Raw genomic sequence first — 22,975 nt, 5'->3', positions numbered from 1 at the left:
AACTGATGCAGCATAAAGTGATTGCGGCATTGAGCTGTTTTCTTCTGAGAGATGAACAATTCTATTAAGGGAATGCTTCACGGCTTGAATAAGCATGGGAAGCTGATGGGAAAAAGCACCGTGCATGATTTTTATCTTTAATGGAGGTGTCACATAAATAAAATTAATGAAATTTAAATTTATATTTCAATGTGTCATGTATATTTTTGATGTTGTGAAACTTGTGTTTTAAGATTGTATCTTGTTGACTTTGTATAGTATTTTTGCGTACATGATTTTTCTAACACCAGGAAGGCAAATTTCATTCTCTGGAAGGAAACGACAATAAAACATGCATACATGTACATACATAAACATACATACATACAATACTAAGTGCAGTGGAATCTCGCTATACCGCACACCGTTATACCGACCATTCGGCTGTATCGAACATCGTCCTTGGCTCCCAATATTTTGTGCACAAAACCTATCGAACATTGTGTAGTTGCAAATCAACCGAAATTCGCCACAGCACGCATCAGAGATTGATCCTGGGCGGTAGCTTCACGACTTTTAGGATAAACTAAATATCAATTTTGTAACTCAAGATTTAATAAAAATAAAAAATAATTAACAGATACATTTCTAGAAACCTCAAACGTGAATGCAACGGCAAAACATCACGAAAACAGCGAATCACAGTATCACAAGGGGGTGCATTTTCACCCATTAATATGGGTAATTCCAGAAATTAGGGGTCCATTTTCTTTCATGTCCCTGTCACATCTGACTTTTCCAGTTCATAACACAATTTCTAATTTCCAAGAGCGATGAATTTATACGAATTACCTGCCAAACAAATAGTGATAGTTTGAAATCAATTCTGGTGATAATTCCATGTCAAATAACAAAGGTTAGATGTAACAGGGATACAAAAATGTCCCACTTTTGGACTCCTACTTTCTGGAATTACTCACATACAAATCTCTTCCTCGGAGATGAACGACTGATGGTGGAGAAAGGAACTTACCGCTGAGATCGATCCAGTGGTTGCAGAGGTAGTGATACGCCATCAGCGTGTTGGAGATGTTCTGGGTTGGGGTCCCACCTCCCAGTACCACCATGTAATTGGTCGTTGTGACCGCGGCATGGAAGATGTGGGGTAGTGGCTAATGGGAGAAAACAAGTTTCATAAACCGACCCGAAGGGATGACATAAAACAAGCACAATGCCGCGATGTATTACAAATAATGATAAAAATAATGCATAATTGTGCAGAAACCGTATAAATATTCTACTGCGCATTACAAATATTTAAAAATACACTAAATTAATCAAAAATACAATAAATTAAGAATACACTTAAACCGACATAAAAGTATATAAATTGAATACAATTGTAATAACAATGCTTGCCTAAAAAGATGGGTATTCAGTTTGGTTTTAAACAAAGAGAGAGATTAAACAACCTGGATTTCAAGTGGCAATTGGTTCCAGAGTGTGGGGGCAGCTTGTGCAAATGAACTGTCCCCGGTGAACCCAGCAAATGAACTATATATTCAGATCACTGCATCATATTGACTACCAAGATATTGCCTGAAGCAAGCAGAATCTGTGGGGGCCGTGTCATAGAATAGATCACTGCATCATATTGACTACCAAGATATTGCTTGAAGCAAGCAGAATCTGTGGGGGCCGTGTCATAGAATAGATCACTGCATCATATTGACTACCAAGATATTGCCTGAAGCAAGCAGAATCTGTGGGGGCCGTGTCATAGAATAGATCACTGCATCATATTGACTACCGAGATATTGCCTGAAGCAAGCAGAATCTGTGGGGGCCGTGTCATAGAATAGATCACTGCATCATATTGACTACCAAGATATTGCCTGAAGCAAGCAGAATCTGTGGGGGCCGTGTCATAGAATAGATCACTGCATCATATTGACTACCGAGATATTGCCTGAAGCAAGCAGAATCTGTGGGGGCCGTGTCATAGAATAGATCACTGCATCAATATTGACTACCGAGACAACAATCAAGCAGGAGCTGACAGCATATTTTGCTCTATTTTCTTCGTTACCAAAAATAACTCCACAATAAATGGTTCATTTATCTAACAATAACCACAGATTTGAAATAAATTGCTATAAAATGATTTATCGATGATAATCACAGAAAAATAAATTTCCACCCTGTGATCAACAGAGGCTTAGCAAGGATAAGTAATTGTGTTTTCGTCTCCCCGCTGAAACATGTTTCATGTTAAAGCATCGCTGTTGGCCTAACAAAAATTTAAATATTCAAATTGCATCAAAATTGCATGGCTAATCGCACACATTAAACCGCAGGGGGTGGGGACCAGTCCACCACAGATCCCTTCACGCCCTACCCATAATTGAGTCTGTTCCGACCCCCCACCTCACCTGGTTGCCGGGTTCAGCCGGCAGCAGGTTCCACTTCTTGAGCGAGTCTCGGTAATCAAGGGAGTAGAGCCTATCCGAGACGAAGACGCTGTCCAGGTGGAAGAGGTAGCCACCATAGACGTACAGTGCCTTGGTGGCGGGGTGCCAGACCGTGCTGTGCCCAAATAGACCTAGCAAGAAAAAAAAATAATAAATGTTATGCATCTGGGTCCAATTTCACTGTGCTGTTTACCGCACGCGAAAAATCGACACTTATCGTAGCAGAAAATTCTGCACTTACGCCAAACATATTTCACGGGTTAGTGAGAAATTTTGGCTAGTGTGCATGCGTACATCCCACAAGTAAGGATTCTGTACTTAAAGGGCTAGCGCAGAATATTTCTGCTTACGCGCTTAGCGCAGAATGGAGATCGTAAGCGCAGAATTCTCCAGTAGGTAGCGCCATAAAATCGGGCCCTGATGTAATAAGCCACCTGATTGTATGTCATGTGATGAATGACATTTTACAATTTGCATTGTAAAAACACTGCATACAGTGCCTTGGAAATGAAAGATGACAGCGTGAGCAGGACTGCAAAAGTTCCTGAAAAGAACTGGGCCTGACATTCACGCTCCAGAAGGCAAGAAAGGATATGGACAAAGCCTTCCTACTTCTGGGACAATTTGCATGTTTCTATGGTGCCTTGTGGGGTACCAAAACAATGGGAAGAACCCCACGAGGAGCATTTGTTGTACCTGTGGGGTACTAAAACGGTACCCCATAAGAATTCACAGGAACATTTTGAAACCGTACTTCTATGTCGCAAATTGAAGTGTCTTATATGGGGGGCTGTTTGGTCGAAAACTCAGCCAAGGAAAACGATCAAGGAACAAATGGAAGCAATTAGAAAACATATTTGTTACTACACATCTCACTTTCATTACTGTTGAATGTGGTTGAAAGCATTTTGGTATAATTAATTACACATTTGATATCATTATTCATCGGAAATGACATTAATTTGTGATGAACTTGCATTTTCATTTTTTTTCTTTAGGTTACTGAAACAAAACAAAAAAGTTAATCTTCTTGTGAATTCAATATGGCCGACTTGCAAACAAGGTCTACATCCACTTTTGCGTAAAACTGCCCAAGTACTGGCCCTGCTGAGAACGTACCAGTGGGAGGGGTGCCAGTGGTGGGAACGGCCAGCCAAGCATTGTCGGCTAGGCTGAACTCCAGCACCTTGTCTTGTAGGCCGTCGATCGGTGAGTAGCCGCCGACAGTCACCATGGTGTCATCCCTGACCACGACGAAGGAGTGGCCGGCCAGACCTACTGGAAAGATGGCGGGAATCTGAAATGCCCAAAATAAAAAAAATTAAATTTCCAATTTGTATTTTGAGATTTTTGCACTCTGTGGATGGGTATTCTACTTGTTGAAAACAAAACCAGGAAAATGCAGTTGGTGTTTCCAAAATTACATTCTGGAAGCAAATTTCAAAGTGTTCCAAAAACACCTTAACCATATTTCCCATTCTGTCAACGTATCCCACCAGTGATTGAAGGAGAGTTTACAAGCATGAAAAAAATGCACTAGTACTTTAATACCTGGGACCAGTTCTCACTGACAGTGTGGAAGTACCACACATCTTGCATGACCGTGGTGTCGTTCATTCCGCCGGAGATCATCATGTATGACGAGGCGAATGTCGCTGCATGGTAACGCCTGGGTGCTGGGTGGGCTGCGCTACCCGAGAAGTGCTGCTTCCATGTTTTGGTAGAGAGGTCATAGCTGTCAAATAGATGGGAAAATGCAGGACGATTTTCAGTGGGCCATTACTGGCAACTTGGGAAATAACAAGGATGTTCAACAATAATTACAATCGCTAGTGGGATGAGGACAGTGGTCAGTATAAGGAGGAGGAGAAGAACCAGATGAATATTCCAGAGCAAACCAACGGACTCTGCTCGGGCCTGAGAACCCAATCCACATGTCAGCCTAGGCAGGATTCCAAGCTAGGTAGCAACAGTGGAAGGCGAGGAAAGTACCATCGTGCCAACCTGACACTGCCAAAGCACTCGACAGTTTTCTGGATTGATTAACCTACGAATGAATACCACGTTAAATAACACAGGACGAGCAGCGAAGTGTCAACCTACCTCCAGACGTCGTTCAGGTCCCCGTGGGCGTGCGAGTAGCCACCGAACAGCCACAACATGTTGGCCTCGCTGGCTACCACGGTGTGCCCCATCCGGCTGCAGGGCACTGCCCCGACCGTGGAGCTGGCGTCCGGGTCCACCCGGGCCTCATCAGCCAGGAGTGTCCAGACACCTCGCCTCAGCCCGGCTAGGGGTGAGGTGGGGTACTGGCAGGCCTCCCCGCCGAAGCCCTCACTACAGTTGCACACGCCCATCTCCTACAAATGGAAAATTGGATACAACAGACCATTTCAAATGTGGAGCAGAACCGGCGTGAAATCTATTGCATACATTTAATGCTCTCCATAACCATAGAACGTACAAAATGAATGCATGACTTTCCTAGACACCTTCATTTGTAGATGCATCTAGCGTCAAATTTATAGTTTGTCTCATTAAACTCGTGCGTGCAACTGGGAAATCAGACAAAGTGAGGAAAATCCACCTCAACTTTGCAAAAACCTCAAGCTAACCTATGATATCCAGCGAATCTCAGAAAACCTCAAGGTGCATGCACCCCACAATAGACCACTAAACCTTCCAACAGCCTCTGGGTACCCCACAATACCACACTGAACCTCATGAAGCCTCAAGGTACCCAACAATACTCCTTTAAACCTCGCACAACCTTGACGTAACCCACAGTATCCTGCTTAACCCTCGCAAAACCTTGGGGTTCCCCATAGTAACCCTCTAAACCTTGTACAACCTTGAAGTACTCCATAGTACTCCACTAAAACTTGAGGCAGCCCACAATACCCGGCTTAACCTAGTAAAACCTCAAGGTACTCCACAAAACCCAGTTGAACCTTGTAAAACCTTGCCAGAGATGGACAACCTGATGACCCTAACAGTCCTCATTATTCCAATTTCAAAGTGATTTTACATACACCCTCGGGGATCAAGGTTACATCTGGTTTAAGTCTCAAGTGGTCCAGGTCTAAAACCTCTGTTCAAATTCGCATCCTCCCCTAAGCCCATGAATCAAACAACTAAACCCTTCATTTGATCTCCTTTCCTACCTTATCACAGATCCCTTGACTGTCTGCCTCACTACAGTTGGCCGGACACAACTCTAACTCGCAGTCCGGCCCCCAGTAACCACTGGCGCAGCGGCAGGCTCCCAGGATGCACTCCCGGTTGCCGCGGCAATCGTCGGGGCAGCGGTTGACGCTGTAGCTGGCCACAAAGCCGGGGGAGTCCGTGCTGCCTGTGTGGTTAGCCTGGTAGACGACGGTCATGGTGCCTGAATTTAAACCAAACACAAACAGAGTAAAACAACCTTCACAATATCATGTGTACTGAAATACAAACACACCTACATGTATCATAACGTGTTCATGCCTGCGACACAAAAACTTCATTAATCTTTTTTTGTTACATACTGAAAATTTAGAGACAATTTTTTGTGCTCTATCTGAAATTAAACACAAAACTGCTGCAAACTGCTTGCTGACTACAGTGAACAATACAAATCCCAAAATACGGAGGGCCTGATGTAGCAGAATCTTTCTCAAAGGTAAAAGGAAATGAAATTTTAGCAAGAGGTTCACAGAGAAATTGGTCAGAGCAAAACTCAAAACGGGGCCAGGGTGAAAAGTAGGGTTGAGGTTTGATCCTAGGAACTTACCCGAGTGGGCCACAGTGGAAACACGCTCTAGGAGGTCCTGGCCGCAGAAGGCGCCCATGTTTGTGCCGGCATTCTCAGGGTGTGACAAGGACAAGTGGGCTGGTATTCCGTCATACACGTACACGTAGTCCCTCTGCAGAGAATCAACATGACACAAAATTGAGACCCAACCTAGCAAAGTGAGTTATACGTAACAACACACCTTTATCATGATGCAGTCATGTTTGTCTTGTTCCCGCTTGACCCACTGCCAATAGTAACGCAACCTCACATACTGATAAAAGGGAACAGACTATTTTTTCCTTCTGGGCTCAGTTTGGTTACACTGGCAAGATGGCCGCCCCATGATTAAGGTCTATAGGAACTCTTGAGCGAAAGACCTTGAAGAGAATTTTGCATCATGTAAATCAATAAAAACCCTTGCCATTTTCACCTACAAATCGTCCGTTTTCATCAGTACATCAAAACAGGTGAAACTGTATGTCAAATCAAGGAACAGGACTTGCTCCTCCTTGTGCTAAAATGGAATTACAAGGAATATGGCCTTAAGACTCATTTTGTTATGACTCGACTCGAGTCACTACATTACAATGACTTGACTGGAGTCACCAGCTGCAGTGACTCGACTGGATCCATGAAATGAATGACTCGTTACAACTCTGCTCACCCCACAGAGGGCTTCGATCCCTTCCATGGTCAGGCTGATGGTGGGGGGGTTGGCCATGGCGGCGGTGTGGGTCAAATTGTCGCCCGCCGTCAGCACCCACAGGCAGTAGGCCTGGGGGGGAGACATGCCATCCCCCTGGCCTGAGCCCAGGGCGGCTGACTCGGCGTTGGTCAGTAGCATGCGGCCGCGGCATTCATGGGAGCAGTGCTGGGGAAACCTGGCACAGAGATCGGAGAACAAGCTAGAAAGTTTTTTCCATTGTCTACACGGTTGAACACTCAGGATGATATCATTGCATGACATTCAGTGTACATCTCATTCATTTCTTCTTCCAACTTAAAAATGGAAATGGAAACTCCAAGTATAATTTGTTATTGACCTGCAAAAGAAAAAAATTAATGTTTATAACAATTGTGCTACTTAAATGACCCGAGTCAGTGTATCTACCGGTAGCAGGCTGAGACCTGACCTAGGTAGTCCAGTTTTTGTCTCAACAAATTGGGGGATGCATAATTTACTCGCTTCGGAGACGACACAAATGGGAACTGTTCTCCAAGAGAATTTAGCTTTCCTATAATATAAAGTTTGTTTCATTCCTTCTAATAATTGTGTACGATCTATAAAGGTTTAAAATTTTTATTTTTGCTACTTGGGTCAGAACATTTACGGAGTTAAGAGGCGTAACCTAAGTCTCCACAATGCCAAACAAATGACCAAAGCAGAAATACCATTCTGGCTGGGGTTATGAAATCTTACCCTCACCTTGCCAGGCTCATGAAATCCCCTCCCCCAGGGTCATGAAATTCCCCCCCCCAGGGTCATGAAATTCCCCCCCCAGGGTCATGAAATCCCCCCCCAGGCTCATGAAATTCCCCCCCCAGGGTCATGAAATTCTCCCCCTCCCCTGCCAGGCTCATGAAATCCCCCCCCAGGGTCATGAAATTCTCCCCCTCCCCTAGCCAGGGTCGTGAAATCTTCCCCCTCACCCCGCCCCTTGGTTCTCACCTCGGGTCATGGTAGAACCCCACCACGCACTCCTCACAGTGCTCGCCCCGGCTGTTCTCAATGCAGTAGCAGATCCCTGTCACATTGTGGCAGCGGCCGTGCGTTGGGTCGCCGTGACCATTGCACTGGCACTCAAGGCAGCCCAGCGATTGGTCGGTGGCGTTGCCGTAGCTACCCGGCCGGCATAGCTCGCAGTACTGGCCCATGGTCCAGTCTGGAATGTGCAAACAGAAACACGTAACGTTAATAACAAGTATCCAGACAGCAAAATTTTAGATAAGTGGGCAGGCATATTTAAAACCACGTACATGCACTTTTAACAAGCGCACTTTTTTGTCAAGGGGCCTATGTACTGCTGAATACACATGTGACCTGTCACCACAAAATGAGCTGAAAGTCGGAATTTTCAAAAATTAAAATATTGGTATTTTTGAATTCGGCAGAAAAAGAGCTTTCCAGTGGTATCTAAAGGGAAAAAGTATCAGGTGAAAAAGTGACATTCTGGCAGGCTTGCATCTTTGTTCCTGACATATTTTCGCTATTTCAGACCGGCACGATTAATGCTATCGTCAAAGCTGGCAATCTTACGTTGGCATTCGTCACAGACGCCGATGCCTGTGGTGCACGTGCTGTGGAAATTGCACTCGCAGTCCGTGCTGCAGTTTTCCCCTGTCCAGCCCACGTCACAGATGCACGTGTAGTCTGGCGCCCCGCTGCAGTGGCCGTAGACGCACTCGTGGTAGCAACTACATGCAATGCACACACAGTGAGGTCGGGAACAAGTCATTCTCTCACAACGCACCCAAAAAATTTTCCCAAAGAAACAGTGCTTTATTCAAAAAAAAAACCAATCTGTTCTCTTATTGTCGATGGTGGCTACCTGACCTACAATTCATACACATCAGGGCAATGGTAAGTTCCTGGAACCAGACTATCGGTCGATCACCTACAGAAAGGACTGGGTGCCAAGAGTTGGCATGGTCTCAAAAATTGACTTCATTCACAAGTTGGACATATTGACTAGAGAGCAAGGTTAAGTATATCTTGGGAACTGGAGAATACAGAGAAAGCAATAAAATGAAAGTTTCTTACCTATTAATGTTACTTATGATAATGAATACTTTAAAATGTGTGATTTGTTACATCTCAACATTTCAACAACATTTTGAAAACATGAAAGTGAGGTATAGAGCCCAATACAGTCTGGCACCCGACCCATTTGACTGATTACACTGAATGAGACTCTGGGAACATGATCAAAAATGGTTTCCTTGTTAATGGTCCACTGAGACAAACATTTTTTCACCTCAAATGTGTCTACGGGGTCTCCTGAAAGTGCCCGCTGGGGGCCGGCGCAAGGCCAACTCACGTTTTCAGGCATTCGTCCCGCCCATTCCCCTCAAAGCCCCGGTCGCAGGTGCACTCATAGGCGTCGAAGGTGTTGGCGCAGGTGGCGTTGTCGTGGCAGTCGTCCAAGCCCAGCTGGCATTCCTCCACGTCCGGGCAGACCCCGTAGGACCAATCGGCCGGCTCGCTCTCCGAGACGTTGTGCTGCGAGGCCACGAGGACAGTGCAGGACTGCCCTGAGTCCGGACCACCGAAGCTACCCTCCTGACAACTGAAATAAAAAAAGAAGAGAATAATTAATAAAATAATTTAATTACAACATGGCTTGTGAGAAGTCACCGCCTTAAAAATATATCCCCCTTTTTAATTAATATTCATTTCTCATCAATATTCATTTTCATGGTCCAATCACAATCGTCTAACACAATAGGTATTTTGAATATGGGCCGTTAGCATCATTCCATTGGTAGCTGGAGCCGAGGGAACACCTTCAAACTGTTTCCTTTCCCACATTCGCTTTACAGAATAAGCCAGCAAGAATTTAAGAACATCGAGTCCTCTGGCTCTTTTTAACAACTTTTGCTAAATCAAGGGTGACATGCATGCTGATATAATATTCAAATAAAATCTGACAACGGAAATGTGTTTACTATGTGCACAACCAAAGGCCAATCAGCATTGCTGGGAACAACTTGATACTAGTTCCCTATACAGTTTGGCAGAGCAGGAACCAGTCTACTGCCACCATCTTGGTTTGGTTCCAAGAAGTCAATACTCACTTTCCCAAGGTGGGGTTGTCTCGGTTACCGCACCAGCCACACTGGAAGTTTGCCAGGCAACTCTTGCAATCAGTGTGTGCCGAACAGGATGGACAAGCCTTTTTCCTGAGAACGGAAAAGGAAATTTAATGAGCTAATGAAACAGAAATTTTGTTCTTCAATGCTTAAACCCAACTGCACACTGTATTATTCCACAGCAAAATTCTGCCATGCACACCATTACATTGGGCTGTAAAAATCCCCAAAGAAGACAGCACAGTGGTGGGGTGAGGGTGGGGGTGGTGGTGAGGGTGGGGGTGGTCTTCTGACTTACTGATCAAACCAGTTGGGGCACTGCCCGTAGGTGTAGGACGTGACATAGGTCCCAAAGGTGAAGCAGGTCTTGGTCTCCTCGCACCACGCGCACTCCTTTGTGCTCTTGGAACAGTCCGAACAGTTGGTGTACCTGAAGGGCAATTGGGACAAACCATCATTCAGGAGAGGGGTGTTTTGCATCTCTGTGCTCAAAGAGGGGCACTGAGGGAACGATAGAGCTGTTTTGACTGAGAAATCTATCTGTGAGGTTGGGCAACTTCTTGATAAAAAAAGAGAAAAGGGTCTTCATTTGTTTCCTCCAAAATCCTCCATCACGGCCACTGGTGAAAATTAGGATATCTGTAAAACAGGAAAAATACGGGCATTTCACAATAGAGCGCCTCCAAAAGTTTGCAATGCACTGGCCAATCACAATGCGTGAAATCTGTCGGCCAAATGCACATTTGGAAAGGGTCGACCAGCATTGTGATTGGCCAACGCGCTGCAAACTCGTGGAGGCACATTATTGCGAATAACCCATACTGAATACCTATATGAAAGAAGGGGCCCGACTCCCAAACAGAATATTTTTTGAGTTCCAAAGAAAAACACTATTTTTTTTGAAGCAGTTGCAAAAGAAATCAGTTAACTCTCCTGGGCCAAAATGGTGGAGTTGTGCCTTTCTTTTATGAGGTATTCAATTTCCAGGTTTTGAGTAAAACATTTACATTATATTGTCCCTTTGAGTGTTAAGATTGAACTGTCGTTACGGCTGTCTCCGATTTACTTGGCTGCGGCTAAGAAAAGCATGCAGCTCTATGGGACATGGTGGCAGCCAGAGCAATAGCATTCCAGGCAAGTTTAAATCCGCAGCCAAACCAATTCAGACTCGGCCTGACTCACTCGTGGCAGGGGAGCGTGCACTGGCCCGGGTCGGTGATGCTGTCCGAGAAGCGCCCTCGCCTGAGGCATCGGGTGTCGTCCCCGGATATCAACCACTCGCATAAAGGATTCTAGGGAAAGAAAACGATAAACGGGAATGTCAGCGGAAATTAATGCTAGTTCAGTCTGTAAGGACAAAAAGACATCTCCTCTGATTTTTCAGCAAGCAGGGATTGAAGTGGTTCTCAAACGTGACCGGCTGGTAAAAAAACTATGGTATATTTGTTTTATAAACCAGTTATTCCAGCAAATTGAAATTAGCAGAGAGCTAACTCGTGTTCCATGCAGGGAGAAGTTTTAATGTCTCCTGGGCGCCAACATTTTTAATGCATGCACATATTTCTGTCACATAACATAATAAGGTGCACAAATTCTGAAAAAATGAACTCTAAATACATTGTGAAAGTAAAAACACAGAAATGACACAGACCAGGAGTTCTCTGTCATTAAATGTAAGCAAGCACATTTGCATTGTTTTCACCAAGGAAAAACAAACCACTCATTTACTGACTGCGCCTTCCAATTTTTCGCAGGTTGACTTTGTCGACGCATTACGCCCCCCCAAAAAAAGTCTCCAGTTTCTGGCCAGCAGCTGGCTCCAAAAGTGGTGCGTCGATGCGGTTATTGTTTTTTACCCTCACTTTTTTTCCTGGAAATGATGTATGATGATGCACGATGTCCATCATGCGCACGTAACGCCGGCTGCTATCAACACTAAAATAGACTGGCCCCTGCACTTTCACTGTTGAAAAGCATTTTCAGCTTGCACATGTACACAGGACCTGAGACCACTTCGTTTGTCTGGTTCCCAGATGCAAATGTATATATACAGAAATGAGGTCATCACTTTGCCCAGACTGTAGGTACTCCAAGCTGGGTAATATCGGCATACCTCGGTGCAGGACAGGCAGTCTACGTACAGCCCGCAGTCGATGCACTGGTCCCAGCTGGTGACCAGGTGATGGGTGATGGCACCCGTCACCGTCCCACAGTGGTCCTCGGCCGCTGCCGTCTGGCTGCGCAGCTCGCACGTCCTACTGGTCGGACACCAGCCGCAGGACGCGTCCGTCAGGCAGCCCGAGCAGGTGACGTAGCTCTCGCAGCTGCCAGAGTAGAACGGCTGCAGGTACTCCTTTTCAAAAGGCTTGAGGTGATAAAAAATAAAAGCCAGGAAATGGTCAAGTGCAAACTCGGGGCAAACTCAAGTAGTAAACTACAAACTCAATGTAGCTCTTCCATCATGCATTGCACCATCCAGTGTCCATATTCTAGGGCACTGTTCAGTATAACAATAGACCGATTGCACCTGCTAAATCACATGACCTATAATGGGTATCAACCCCATAGCAATGTGTGTTTTAAGTGTTATTTACAAACTATACAGCCAGGTTACGGTTTAGTACTCAGTACATCTGTAGTCTGGGTATGGTACCTACCGTCCGTGTTATTTTTGGTAAATGATACTTACGAAACACTTTGCTTTTGGTGAACGCGTGTTTGCTGATATTTAATACCCACTATGGGTCACGTGACTTAGCGGGCGCAATCGGTCTATTACTGTCATAACTATGTTTTGAATACTTATTCCACTGGCCCAGCATCATCATGTGAAAGGTGATATAACTGCATGTCACACTCACTGTTTGACATCATGTCAGCCAGCACTCTATATCAAGCATGCGTACAAAAGCAGGCTTACACGCTCCCCCGCCGTGCACAGGATAAAGCAAGGGCTGCTATTCTACCAATGCTCAAAGATCGTTTTGTTGCCTTTTAATTTCCCTTAGAGAATCGAGTGAAAAACATCAGCCAGACAGAGATGTGTCAAACACAATTGCTGACTGCTGTGATGTAGAGTACAGTGGAATGTCGCTATACCAAACACTGCTAGACCGACCATTCGGCTGTACGGAACATCGTCCTTGGCTCCAAATATTTTGTGCACGAAACCTACCGAACATTATGCAGTTGCCAAGTCAACAGAGATATGCCACAGCATGCATAAGAGATTGATCCTGAACGGTAGCTTCACGACTTTTAGGTTAAACTAAATATCAATTTTGTAACTCAAGATTTAATAAAAAACAAAAATAACAGATACATTTCTAGAACCCTCAAACGTGAATGCAACGGCAAAACATCACAAAAACAGCGAATCATAGTATCACAAGTGGGTGAACTTCAGTTTAATAGACAAGAGAGGGCACTATTCAACATGGCAACGAAATGTTCGGCAGTTAATTTTGCCATACCAAATGACTGCTGTACCGAACATTTACCGTGGACCCCGTTGTGTTCGTTATAGCGGCGTTCCACAGTATGACGTTTTGAACATCTTCGCCTTACATCTCTCCAATTTTCCCTACAGCTTATCCGACACCACAGTAGTCAAGAATTGTCTGCTGTGGCATGGGCCATGATGTTCTAATATCCAAGGGACTCAAAGCTGTCCGTCCCCTCTGTCTTCAATTTTGTGTTCAAATGTTTATTGTAAACAATGAGCATCTCTCCAGTTTCCACTGTTGTCAAAGTTATATGATGCACGTGGTCTCAGTGCATTGCCATATTAGTTAAAGTTGAGAATGTCTCAGTCAAAAGCAGTATCTTTGTGTCTTAAAAACAATTTTTAGAGGAGAATCTCCATGTTTGTTCAAGCTCAGCAGAAATTGTTAAAGAACTTGAGGATACACAGAAACAAACTTGAAAAGAACTTCACCTGTTCATTGCAGCCCTCCAACAGCCGATCATATTGCCTACTACTAAACAGAGTGTGCTATTAACAACTAAAAATAGTCTGGATAGCGGTCTCTGTATCGTGGTCATGGACATTGAGGCGGAAACTAGTCTATCAGTCTATGATATCACAATGTAATATCAATGACGTGGTATCCAACAGGGTGATATGCATTTTTATCACCCAGTCTGTGATCATTCTGCCCCAGTGAAAATACAGTATTCAAGATATACACAGGAGTAGCAACTGGCAGCAATCTTGGAACTTTATTGCAACGTTGGGCAAGTTCGAGCGACGACTATCTGCCGACCACTGGCCAATTTTTCCCCGGTAACCTGTGCCCAAAAATTGTTCTGGGTATTAACCGGGCAAAATCATGATCCGTGTTCGACAAAAGAGTCGTGGCTCGGAACCTGACCTCTGCTTTTGTACCTGCGACATCTGGCTGGTTGGCATGTTCCCATTCCACTTCAGGTCCATGACGGAGATCAGGGGATGGTCCAGGGTGACCACCTGCCGCTCTTCCTGGCGCACGTAGTACGCCGCCGCCGCCGAGGTGTTGGGGAAGATAGCCGATCCGTCCTCCCGAATCGCCTTCACGAACTCTTCTTCCTCTAGCGCATAGTAAGCCACCTTCTCCTGTTGGGGAAGGCATAACAAACTAGACTGCAATGATCGAACGGTCATCAGCCACTCACCCAAAGAATGTCCATTACTGACCACAAAAAAAGCCCAGATATATGACCTCCTCAGTGAAACTGTGTCATCAGGCGCTTTTTTTCCTTGTTAATTTTATTTCAGTTTGCAACAGAATGAGAAGGCTTTGATAACATTTTTTCCATGGCAGCAGCTGTCACAGCGCCCTCGTGTGTTGAACGTTCTGAAATGGGATGGACCCTTTTGCTATGTTTCAAAGTGGGAGTCTGGAATTTTGTCTTTTCATTTGGATTTAAATCCATATTCTTTAATTACCCCATCGGAGCTCAAGAATTGCATTCCCATAATATGTGTAAAAACATTTTTATTCCCATTTATTTATTCCATTTCATTACCCCGGGTATGCCGAAACAGTTTAACAAAGCTGGTTTCCATTGAGGCCGTGTGATCATTACAAATTAATAAAATAGTTAGAAACTCACAGCGAAAAGTAAGATTGACAAATGAGACAACCATCAATTTTAAAAATGCAAACCACTAATATATGATACACATGTGAACATTTAAATAATCGAGGCATTAATTAAACACAGATCACGGGATGGGCAAAAATCCCGCAAAAAACCCTATGGGAAAAAAGAACACTGGGAAATTCCCGATCTGGCTCCAATGAACATTGGCAACCAACGTTCCTACTGAACGCCAGTGTGCAAGGTTCTTTTCAAGGCCATTTCACTCCAAAGTGGTTCTGGCGACTTGAGACTCAATTTCACAGAGGCCATCAAATGTGAGCCAACCTGAAAATGAACCTGTTGCGAGTTAAATTTGAATTAAACCTTGTTGCTTTATTCACGTGACCATAATTCAAATTCTTCATAAAGACAATGTTGGTATACCTGTTGATTCGGGGCAAACTTTTGCTTAGTTACATAAGAGACGCCTTGCAACAATACACTATTCTCAATGGATAAGAACAGCATAAAGGAACCAGTCCATTCCAGAGATGGTGGTCGCTATGCAAAAGCTTGCCTCAAATCACGCGGTATCTAGCAACAGTGTAGTCTGGGGGAATTCAAATTGTCATGTTTATGTGCAATCAGATGACGCAGTGAACCAGATTTTATTCAAACTGAACTTGCAAAAGGCTTATTGGAAACCAGTGAAAAAAGGGGGACTGCAATTTCAAACAGGGCTGAGCCACTTGCCGACAGTACCAGCAGATTTCCAACAGAAATCTTAACATCTGAACTGCATAACATTTCCGGACGAAACCGGACAAAAGAGCTCGGCCTTGTAACGAGCCAGACTCAGAACAAAACAAAAGACCAGGCTGCTGGAATTGCCAACACTTTTTTCAGTTGTCAACAGCGGAGGAAATCCGTCCTTATTTTGAGAGATTATACCACTGTTTGTGGGATTCAGGGCGAGCTGATTACCACCGGGGACAGAAGCTCTCCAGCGCTCCAGCAATGAGTGATACAATATCGCTGCACGCTAATCTGGCCCCTTTTGAAAAAATGCCAGTAGTGCACTGTGCCAATTTCGGAAACAAAAGAAAGTTACATAACACTGCACAATCTGGGCTCTTTTTAACAAGGCGGCAGGCCTGGCTGAAATACTCAGGCGTCAGTACATGCTGTCTGTCTAATTAGAGTAGTAACCAGACAGTTACATGTATTTGTGTGGGTGTAAACATCCAAAAAGTGAAGCTATGATTTTTTTTTGAATAGGCACATGAGTATAATGCGCGTTTGACATGGAGCATGCCGAGTATGCGCAATGAATTTATTCCGGAATCTATGTGTAGGGCCCCTCCGAAAGCTGAGAGAAAGTTTTAGGAAATTCCCCCCCCCACAAAAAAAAATAGTCTTTCCCCGTATGTTTGCCTCATGCACTTTCCCTGTGCTCTTGTGGCTAGCACATGCTCACTTTTAGCCTGTGCAGTTGGTCAGCTGGGCAGTGACCCAGTTGCCATGGTCACTTCCTTCTGATTGGCTAAGGCACCCAGCAGGAAATGGAACTTCACCCTCTTTGTTCACCTTGGCGGTCTCAAGCATTCCTTGATGAGCAGCCAGTGATTAAAGACGCTGTCCAGTTTTGCAACAATTACTGATGTTTGCATAACTTTGCTCATTTTCAGGTATGTTCATTTCCTTTCACTATACATGTATCTCATATTTTAGACTTAGTTGTATTTACGTAATTGTAGGATTGATACTGTTTTGTCTTTCTTGAACCCAGTGATTTCAGTTAAAATTTGGCTTAAAAGAAAGCAAAGCAACTAGAGAAATGTTTAACTTTGATTTGTGTTTTCTGAAACTTCCCAAATGATAGTTTCACGGGAAACAGGAAAAACAAGGATTTGGGTTCCAGTTTCGGAAAGTTTGAGGAAGTTTATTTAAGTTTCCAGTAGGAGATGCCAGATGTTGATTGAGTTTATATAACCTTAGAAAAGTGACAGGCTTTTGAGTGCCACTTGCCAGATTATTACGTTGATAAGAGCGATTTCTCATACTTAGAGGTATTTCTTTACGTGCATAGAGGATGTGGACGAATGTGTAATTTAGTACTTTTCCACTTGTTCATAACTTTTGAAAGTGTTGAATTGAGTGTCCGCTCTCGTCACTTTCTGGAGAAACTCAGTAGAGTTGGACCATGCATTTTATATTGCAAGTATATGTACAGTGTCTGTGGCTATCCTACATTGGACAGGAAATGGTCCAAGCAGAGATGAGTCACGCATTCCTGGAACCAAGCCCTAACTCATTAGTATTCGGGCGAGGGTAGGGGAGACAGGATGTGCCCATGTGGTTCACTGGGTAGTGACCACAGGCACTGATTGAGATAAGAGGTCGGTTATCTTCGACCATGTGCTTATATGGCAGCAGCTGCAAGTGCCAAACCATGTGAAAACTAGTAGGGCCAAGAACACACATTTTTCTTGTGCATATTTAATAGGATTGACTTCACTCTTATTTTGGTTCACTTACTTGCGCAACTCAGCCCGGTGAAAAGACACAGTATAGTTTAAGGATCTAAATGAGTATTTGACAATTGTGCTCTTGCCATACTTCTATGCATGTATGAAAATTTTGTGTATTATGTTTCTTTCGTCCATTAGTTAGAGTTTCATTTCTTTGGGATTGAATGTACTATTTAGACCTTCTGAATGGTTATAAGTTTGAGCGATAACTTGTTAGTGCGAAAGAAGGTGTTGATTACATGATGAAAGATTCCTTGATGAGCAGCCAGTGATTAAAGACGCTGTCCAGTTTTGCAACAATTACTGATGTTTGCATAACTTTGCTCATTTTCAGATTACCTTTCCACCAACCCCTCGGGGCTGGCTTACATTTGGCGACCTTGCCAGGACAGGTGCGTCTGTTTGTTATGCAACTCTGACAAGCTAGACGACATGCGCCTGTCCTGTGACCAGAACCTGTGATGCAGCGGAGAGGGCAGCACCACGAATGACATAGCGGACCCGATCTCCCAGCAACCAGTGCCCCCCCCTGTAAGAGAGAGATGGCATCCCTGGACGAGGTGGACGCCGATGTTCATGTGCGGCTGCAGTCAGCGACCAGGGATGTCCTGCTGGCTGTATATGCAGAACTCGGCCTGGAGGAGGGAGATGGGAAGACCAACTCAGCCCTTCTCCGACGAGTGAGGAAGCACCTCAGCAGTGACGACGTAGAGGGCCAGGAGGATGAGGGCCTTGCAGTACTTGAAAAAGTACTGTCAGTGCTGAAGGGGGCCCCATCAGGCACACCGCAGGAGGAGGAGGCAGCTGTATCAAGCCAGACGTGTGCCCCTTCATCGACAGAGGTAGCAGCTGGCCCGGTGTTCCGGAGGGAGTTTAAAATCTTTGGGCAAATTGGTGACGCGGGGCAGAAGGACAAAATAACCTTTTTGTCCCTAATGCATCAGATCGAGGCGGGGTTGGCGAGAAAATACAAAGAGAGAGAGGTGGTAGAGGCCGTCATCAGGGCCATTAACCCAGCGTCACGCCTGAGAAGTTACCTTGAGGGAAAACCTTCGCTCAACCTCGCTGACTTGCGTCGCATCCTAAGGTCACACTACGGGGAGAGGGATGCTACCGAGCTTTACTACCAGCTGTCGAGAGCCCGGCAAGATGTCAAGGAAAGTCCCCAGGAGTTCCTGATCCGAGCCATGGATTTGCAACAGAAGGTCCGGTTCGTCTCTAAGGAATTGACTGCAGGCCCAAAGTATGAGGCGGAACAGGTGAGGGCGATGTTCCTTCACTCACTCCAGACAGGATTCCGCAGTGAGGGGGTACGGACCGACATGCGTCCGTATCTCCAGGACCAGAACATCACTGACGAGGAGCTACTAGAGAAGCTGAACATAGCAGCCAGTCATGAGGCAGAGCTTCAGCAGAAGATGAACGGGTCACGACCCGTCACAGTCAGCAGCGTCTCTCAGAACACACCTGAACCAGCACCCACCAAGACCCCCAAGCCCAACCCTCTAGTTGAAGACGTGAAGGAGCTGAAGCAGCAGGTTGCTGCCTTGGTCACAGCTCTGCAAGCAGGCGGCAACCAGTCCGCCAATGCAGCGAGCAGCAGAGCGACCCGCCCCCGGGGCCCTCCCAGGAAGTGGGGCTGCCAGGGATGCCAGACACAAGGTGTTGGTGACCAGTGTCGACACTGCTTCAAGTGTGGATCACCTGACCACTACATGCGGAACTGCAGCAACCAGTCGGGAAACGGCCAAGGGTTACCGCCGAGGGGCGAGCAGTAACCACCCCAGTGACAAAGTCCCAGCATAGAGAAACCACAATGGAGGAGCAGAGGACAGGAGTAACAGCCCAAGTATGTGCACACCTCACCCCGAGACAACACAAGAAAGTGAGTCGTCTAGTCGGGAACAGATGCATGGTGCACTGCTACATTGATGGGCAGCGGACAGAGGCACTTTGGGACACAGGGTCCCAGATCTCTCTTCTTCCCCGTTCGTGGTTTCGACAACATTTCGCACACGTCCCCTTACGACCCCTTCATCAGTTGCTGGGCGAGACCCCATTGGATGTGAGAGCTGCAAATTCAACCCCCATCCCATTTGACGGTTGGATCGAAGCTGGGTTCTCGCTGAGGGAGGAGGGAAATCAGACAACCCCAAAGCTGCAAGTACCCATGCTTGTAACCCCAGATGTGTGTGAACCCATCATCGGGTACAACGTCATTGAACAGTTCACGAAAGAGCATGAAGGCGACACCAGGGGCATCCTACGCTCGGGGTTTCCCAGGATGAAGTCTGCAGCCATCAAGGCCCTGGTTAGTCTCCTTCATGATGATAGTCCTGATAGCCTGTGCCAAGTCAGAGTGGGAAAGAAAGGTGTAATGATTCCAAAGGGAACAACGAGAGCAGTGGCTTGCCGGGTTATGACAGGACCCGTCAGCGAAGACATCCCAGTGCTATTCGAGCCCAACATCAGTACGCCATGGCCAGAGGAAGCAGATGTAGGAGAGTGCTGTGTAACAATACAGGCTGGTTCTTGTTCACACATTCGTGTGCCAGTGACTAATCACTCTGGACACGACGTCTTCATCAGAGGCCGAACTATCCTTGGCGATCTGCAACAGGTCAGGTCACTTCTTCCCTGCTTTGACGAACGTACCCCGACTCATGAAGCCTCCCAAAACTCACAGGTGCGGGTTAATAAAGTGACTGTTCCACAGCACCAAAAGCCATCAGAGTGGACTCCGCCTGTAGACCTCAGTCATCTGTCTGAAGAGCAGAGACAAGCAGCAGAAGAAATGCTGAAGGAAGAGGCTGGGGCCTTTGCCAAAGATGACAGTGACATGGGGTGTATCACTAACCTCAAGATGAACATCCAACTCAAAGATGACAAACCCGTCCAGAAGACCTATCTTTCGGTACCCCGCCCCCTCTACAAAGAGGTGAAAGAGTACCTCCAAGATCTCATAAACAGGGGGTGGATCGCCAAGTCTACCTCTCCGTATTCTTCTCCCATAGTCTGTGTTAGAAAAAAGGACGGCAGTCTTCGTCTCTGTATTGACTACCGGGAGCTGAACAACAAGACAATTCCGGACCGGCAACCCATTCCGAGGATCCAAGACGTCCTTGATGGTTTAGGCGGGAACTCTTGGTTCTCCACCCTTGACCAGGGTAAAGCCTACCATCAGGGATTCATGGCAGAAAACAGCAGACCCATGACAGCCTTTGTGACCCCATGGGGATTGTACGAGTGGCTGAGAATACCCTTTGGCCTCACGAACGCCCCAGCGGTGTTTCAACGGTGTATGGAGACGTGCCTCGAGGGTCTGACAGGGGAAATAGCCGTCATTTACCTGGATGACATACTGGTGTATGGTACGTCCTTTGAAGACCACTTGGAAAACATCCGCAAGGTACTCCATCGCTTACAACAACATGGAATCAAACTGAAGCCCAGTAAGTGCCGCCTGTTTCAGCGGGAGGTCCGATACCTTGGCCGTGTTGTCTCTGCAGAAGGACACAAGATGGACCCTGCTGACATCAGCGCCGTCCAAGCCTTGAAGGGCAAGGTACCAGGAACTGTAGGAGAGCTGAGGAAATTACTTGGTTTCCTTGGTTATTACAGACGGTATATACAGGATTTCTCCCGGGTAGCCAAACCCCTGTATGACCTTCTCACTATCAGCCCAGGCAACCGAGAGAAACCCCAACGCCATACCACTCAACGAGGCAAGGTGAAGCCCGCCAAACAAGGTGCAGGACAGGTCCCCTCTAAGCAACCAATCACCTGGACAAGCGAACACCAGCAAATTCTGAACTCCATTCTTGACCGGCTGACCAATCCACCTGTGATGGCATACCCTGACTTCTCCCTCCCCTTTGTCCTTCATACAGATGCGTCCAATGAGGGGTTGGGAGCTATCCTCTACCAGCGGCAACAGGGAAAGCTCAGAACCATCGGTTATGGGTCGCGAACTCTCACTCCGGCAGAGAAGAACTACAACTTACACTCGGGCAAGTTAGAATTCCTGGCCATGAAGTGGGCGATATGCGAGAAATTCCGTGACTACCTATACTACGCAAAGTCGTTCACGGTCTACACTGATAACAACCCGCTCACCTATGTCCTCACCTCTGCCCGGTTGAACGCCACGGGATATCGTTGGGTGGCGGAGTTGTCAGACTTCAACTTCGACATAAAGTATAAGCCAGGAAAATCCAATATCGATGCTGACACCCTCTCACGATTACCCCTCGACTTCGAGAAGTACATGGCCGATTGCACCCTGGAGACAACCCCAATGGCAATTGATGCCACTATCAAGGCTGTTAAAGCGCAGCAGTCAGGACTCTCATGGATAGCAGCAATCACCTCCTCAATCCCCCCCAGCAGTGAGGGAATCCAAGATGTAACAGATCAGGAGATGGCTGCTGACCAGCGAGCAGACCCTGGGATAGGACCGGTACTGGAGTATGTCAGCCGCAACCGACGACCCAAGAAGCATGAGAGAAGCAGAAATCCAGAGACGAAAGCTCTTCTCCATGAGTGGGAGAAATTACATCTCAAACAGGGAAGACTCTACCGGCAGCGAGGGTCCCAGCGACAACTTGTTCTCCCCCAGAAACACAGACAGCGGGTGTACCGGGAACTACATAACGAAATGGGCCACCTGGGAGCAGACAGAGTGCTCAGCCTTGCCCGAGATCGGTTCTACTGGCCCCATATGCAGAAAGACATCGAACACTACGTCACTCAAGAGTGCCCCTGCCTGAAACAGCGACGACCCAACAAGCCAACGCGTGCCCCTATGCAGAGCATCACTACCACAGAGCCATTTGAGTTAGTGTCCATCGACTTCTTGCACTTGGAGCGCAGTAGGGGTGGATACGAGTATATTTTGGTCGTAGTGGATCATTTCACCCGATTTTCCCAGGCCTATGCCACAACCAACAAGTCTGGCAGAACAGCTGCGGAGAAGATTTTCAACGACTTCGCCCTGAAGTTCGGGTTCCCTCGAAGGTTGCACCATGACCAGGGCCGGGAGTTCGAGAACCAGCTGTTCCACCGACTTCAGCAGCTGTGTGGTATTGAACAATCACGTACAACTCCCTATCATCCGCAGGGAAATGGACAGGTTGAGAGATTCAACAGAACCCTACTGTCCAAGTTGCGAACTCTACCTGAAGAACAGAAATCAAACTGGAAGGCGTCACTTGATAAAGTCGTACATGCATACAATTGCACCCGCAACGAGGCTACGGGGTATTCACCCTTCTATCTTTTGTATGGTAGACCACCCCGCCTTCCGATAGATATCTCCTTCAACCTTCCAGCAAGTACAGAAGGCT

The 22,975-nt window shown here is 46.2% G+C and overlaps 1 protein-coding gene across 1 annotated transcript in view; it reads right to left on the bottom strand.

Annotated features, from left to right (window-relative positions):
- Positions 1-22,975, bottom strand: part of megf8 (multiple EGF like domains 8) — a 72,030-nt gene that overhangs the window by 21,399 nt on the left and 27,656 nt on the right. The window contains exons 16-31 of the mRNA XM_087142575.1: positions 14,423-14,629; positions 12,149-12,400; positions 11,218-11,327; positions 10,334-10,465; positions 10,021-10,125; positions 9,264-9,512; positions 8,483-8,640; positions 7,895-8,108; positions 6,890-7,106; positions 6,223-6,355; positions 5,615-5,838; positions 4,554-4,810; positions 4,002-4,185; positions 3,570-3,747; positions 2,412-2,581; positions 1,013-1,151 (exon numbers count right to left, since the gene is read on the bottom strand). Of these exons, the coding sequence (XP_086998701.1) occupies positions 1,013-1,151; positions 2,412-2,581; positions 3,570-3,747; positions 4,002-4,185; positions 4,554-4,810; positions 5,615-5,838; positions 6,223-6,355; positions 6,890-7,106; positions 7,895-8,108; positions 8,483-8,640; positions 9,264-9,512; positions 10,021-10,125; positions 10,334-10,465; positions 11,218-11,327; positions 12,149-12,400; positions 14,423-14,629 (2,929 nt within the window). The remainder of the gene's footprint in view (positions 1-1,012; positions 1,152-2,411; positions 2,582-3,569; positions 3,748-4,001; positions 4,186-4,553; positions 4,811-5,614; positions 5,839-6,222; positions 6,356-6,889; positions 7,107-7,894; positions 8,109-8,482; positions 8,641-9,263; positions 9,513-10,020; positions 10,126-10,333; positions 10,466-11,217; positions 11,328-12,148; positions 12,401-14,422; positions 14,630-22,975) is intronic.

This window comes from Acanthaster planci, linkage group LG10 (genome assembly GCF_054643075.1).
Source record: "Acanthaster planci isolate LZ-2023a linkage group LG10, COTS_SCS, whole genome shotgun sequence".
NCBI classification, from domain to species: Eukaryota; Metazoa; Echinodermata; class Asteroidea; order Valvatida; family Acanthasteridae; genus Acanthaster; species Acanthaster planci.
Note: the sequence above shows the minus strand (reverse complement) of the source record. Positions and strands in the feature narration are given on the sequence as shown.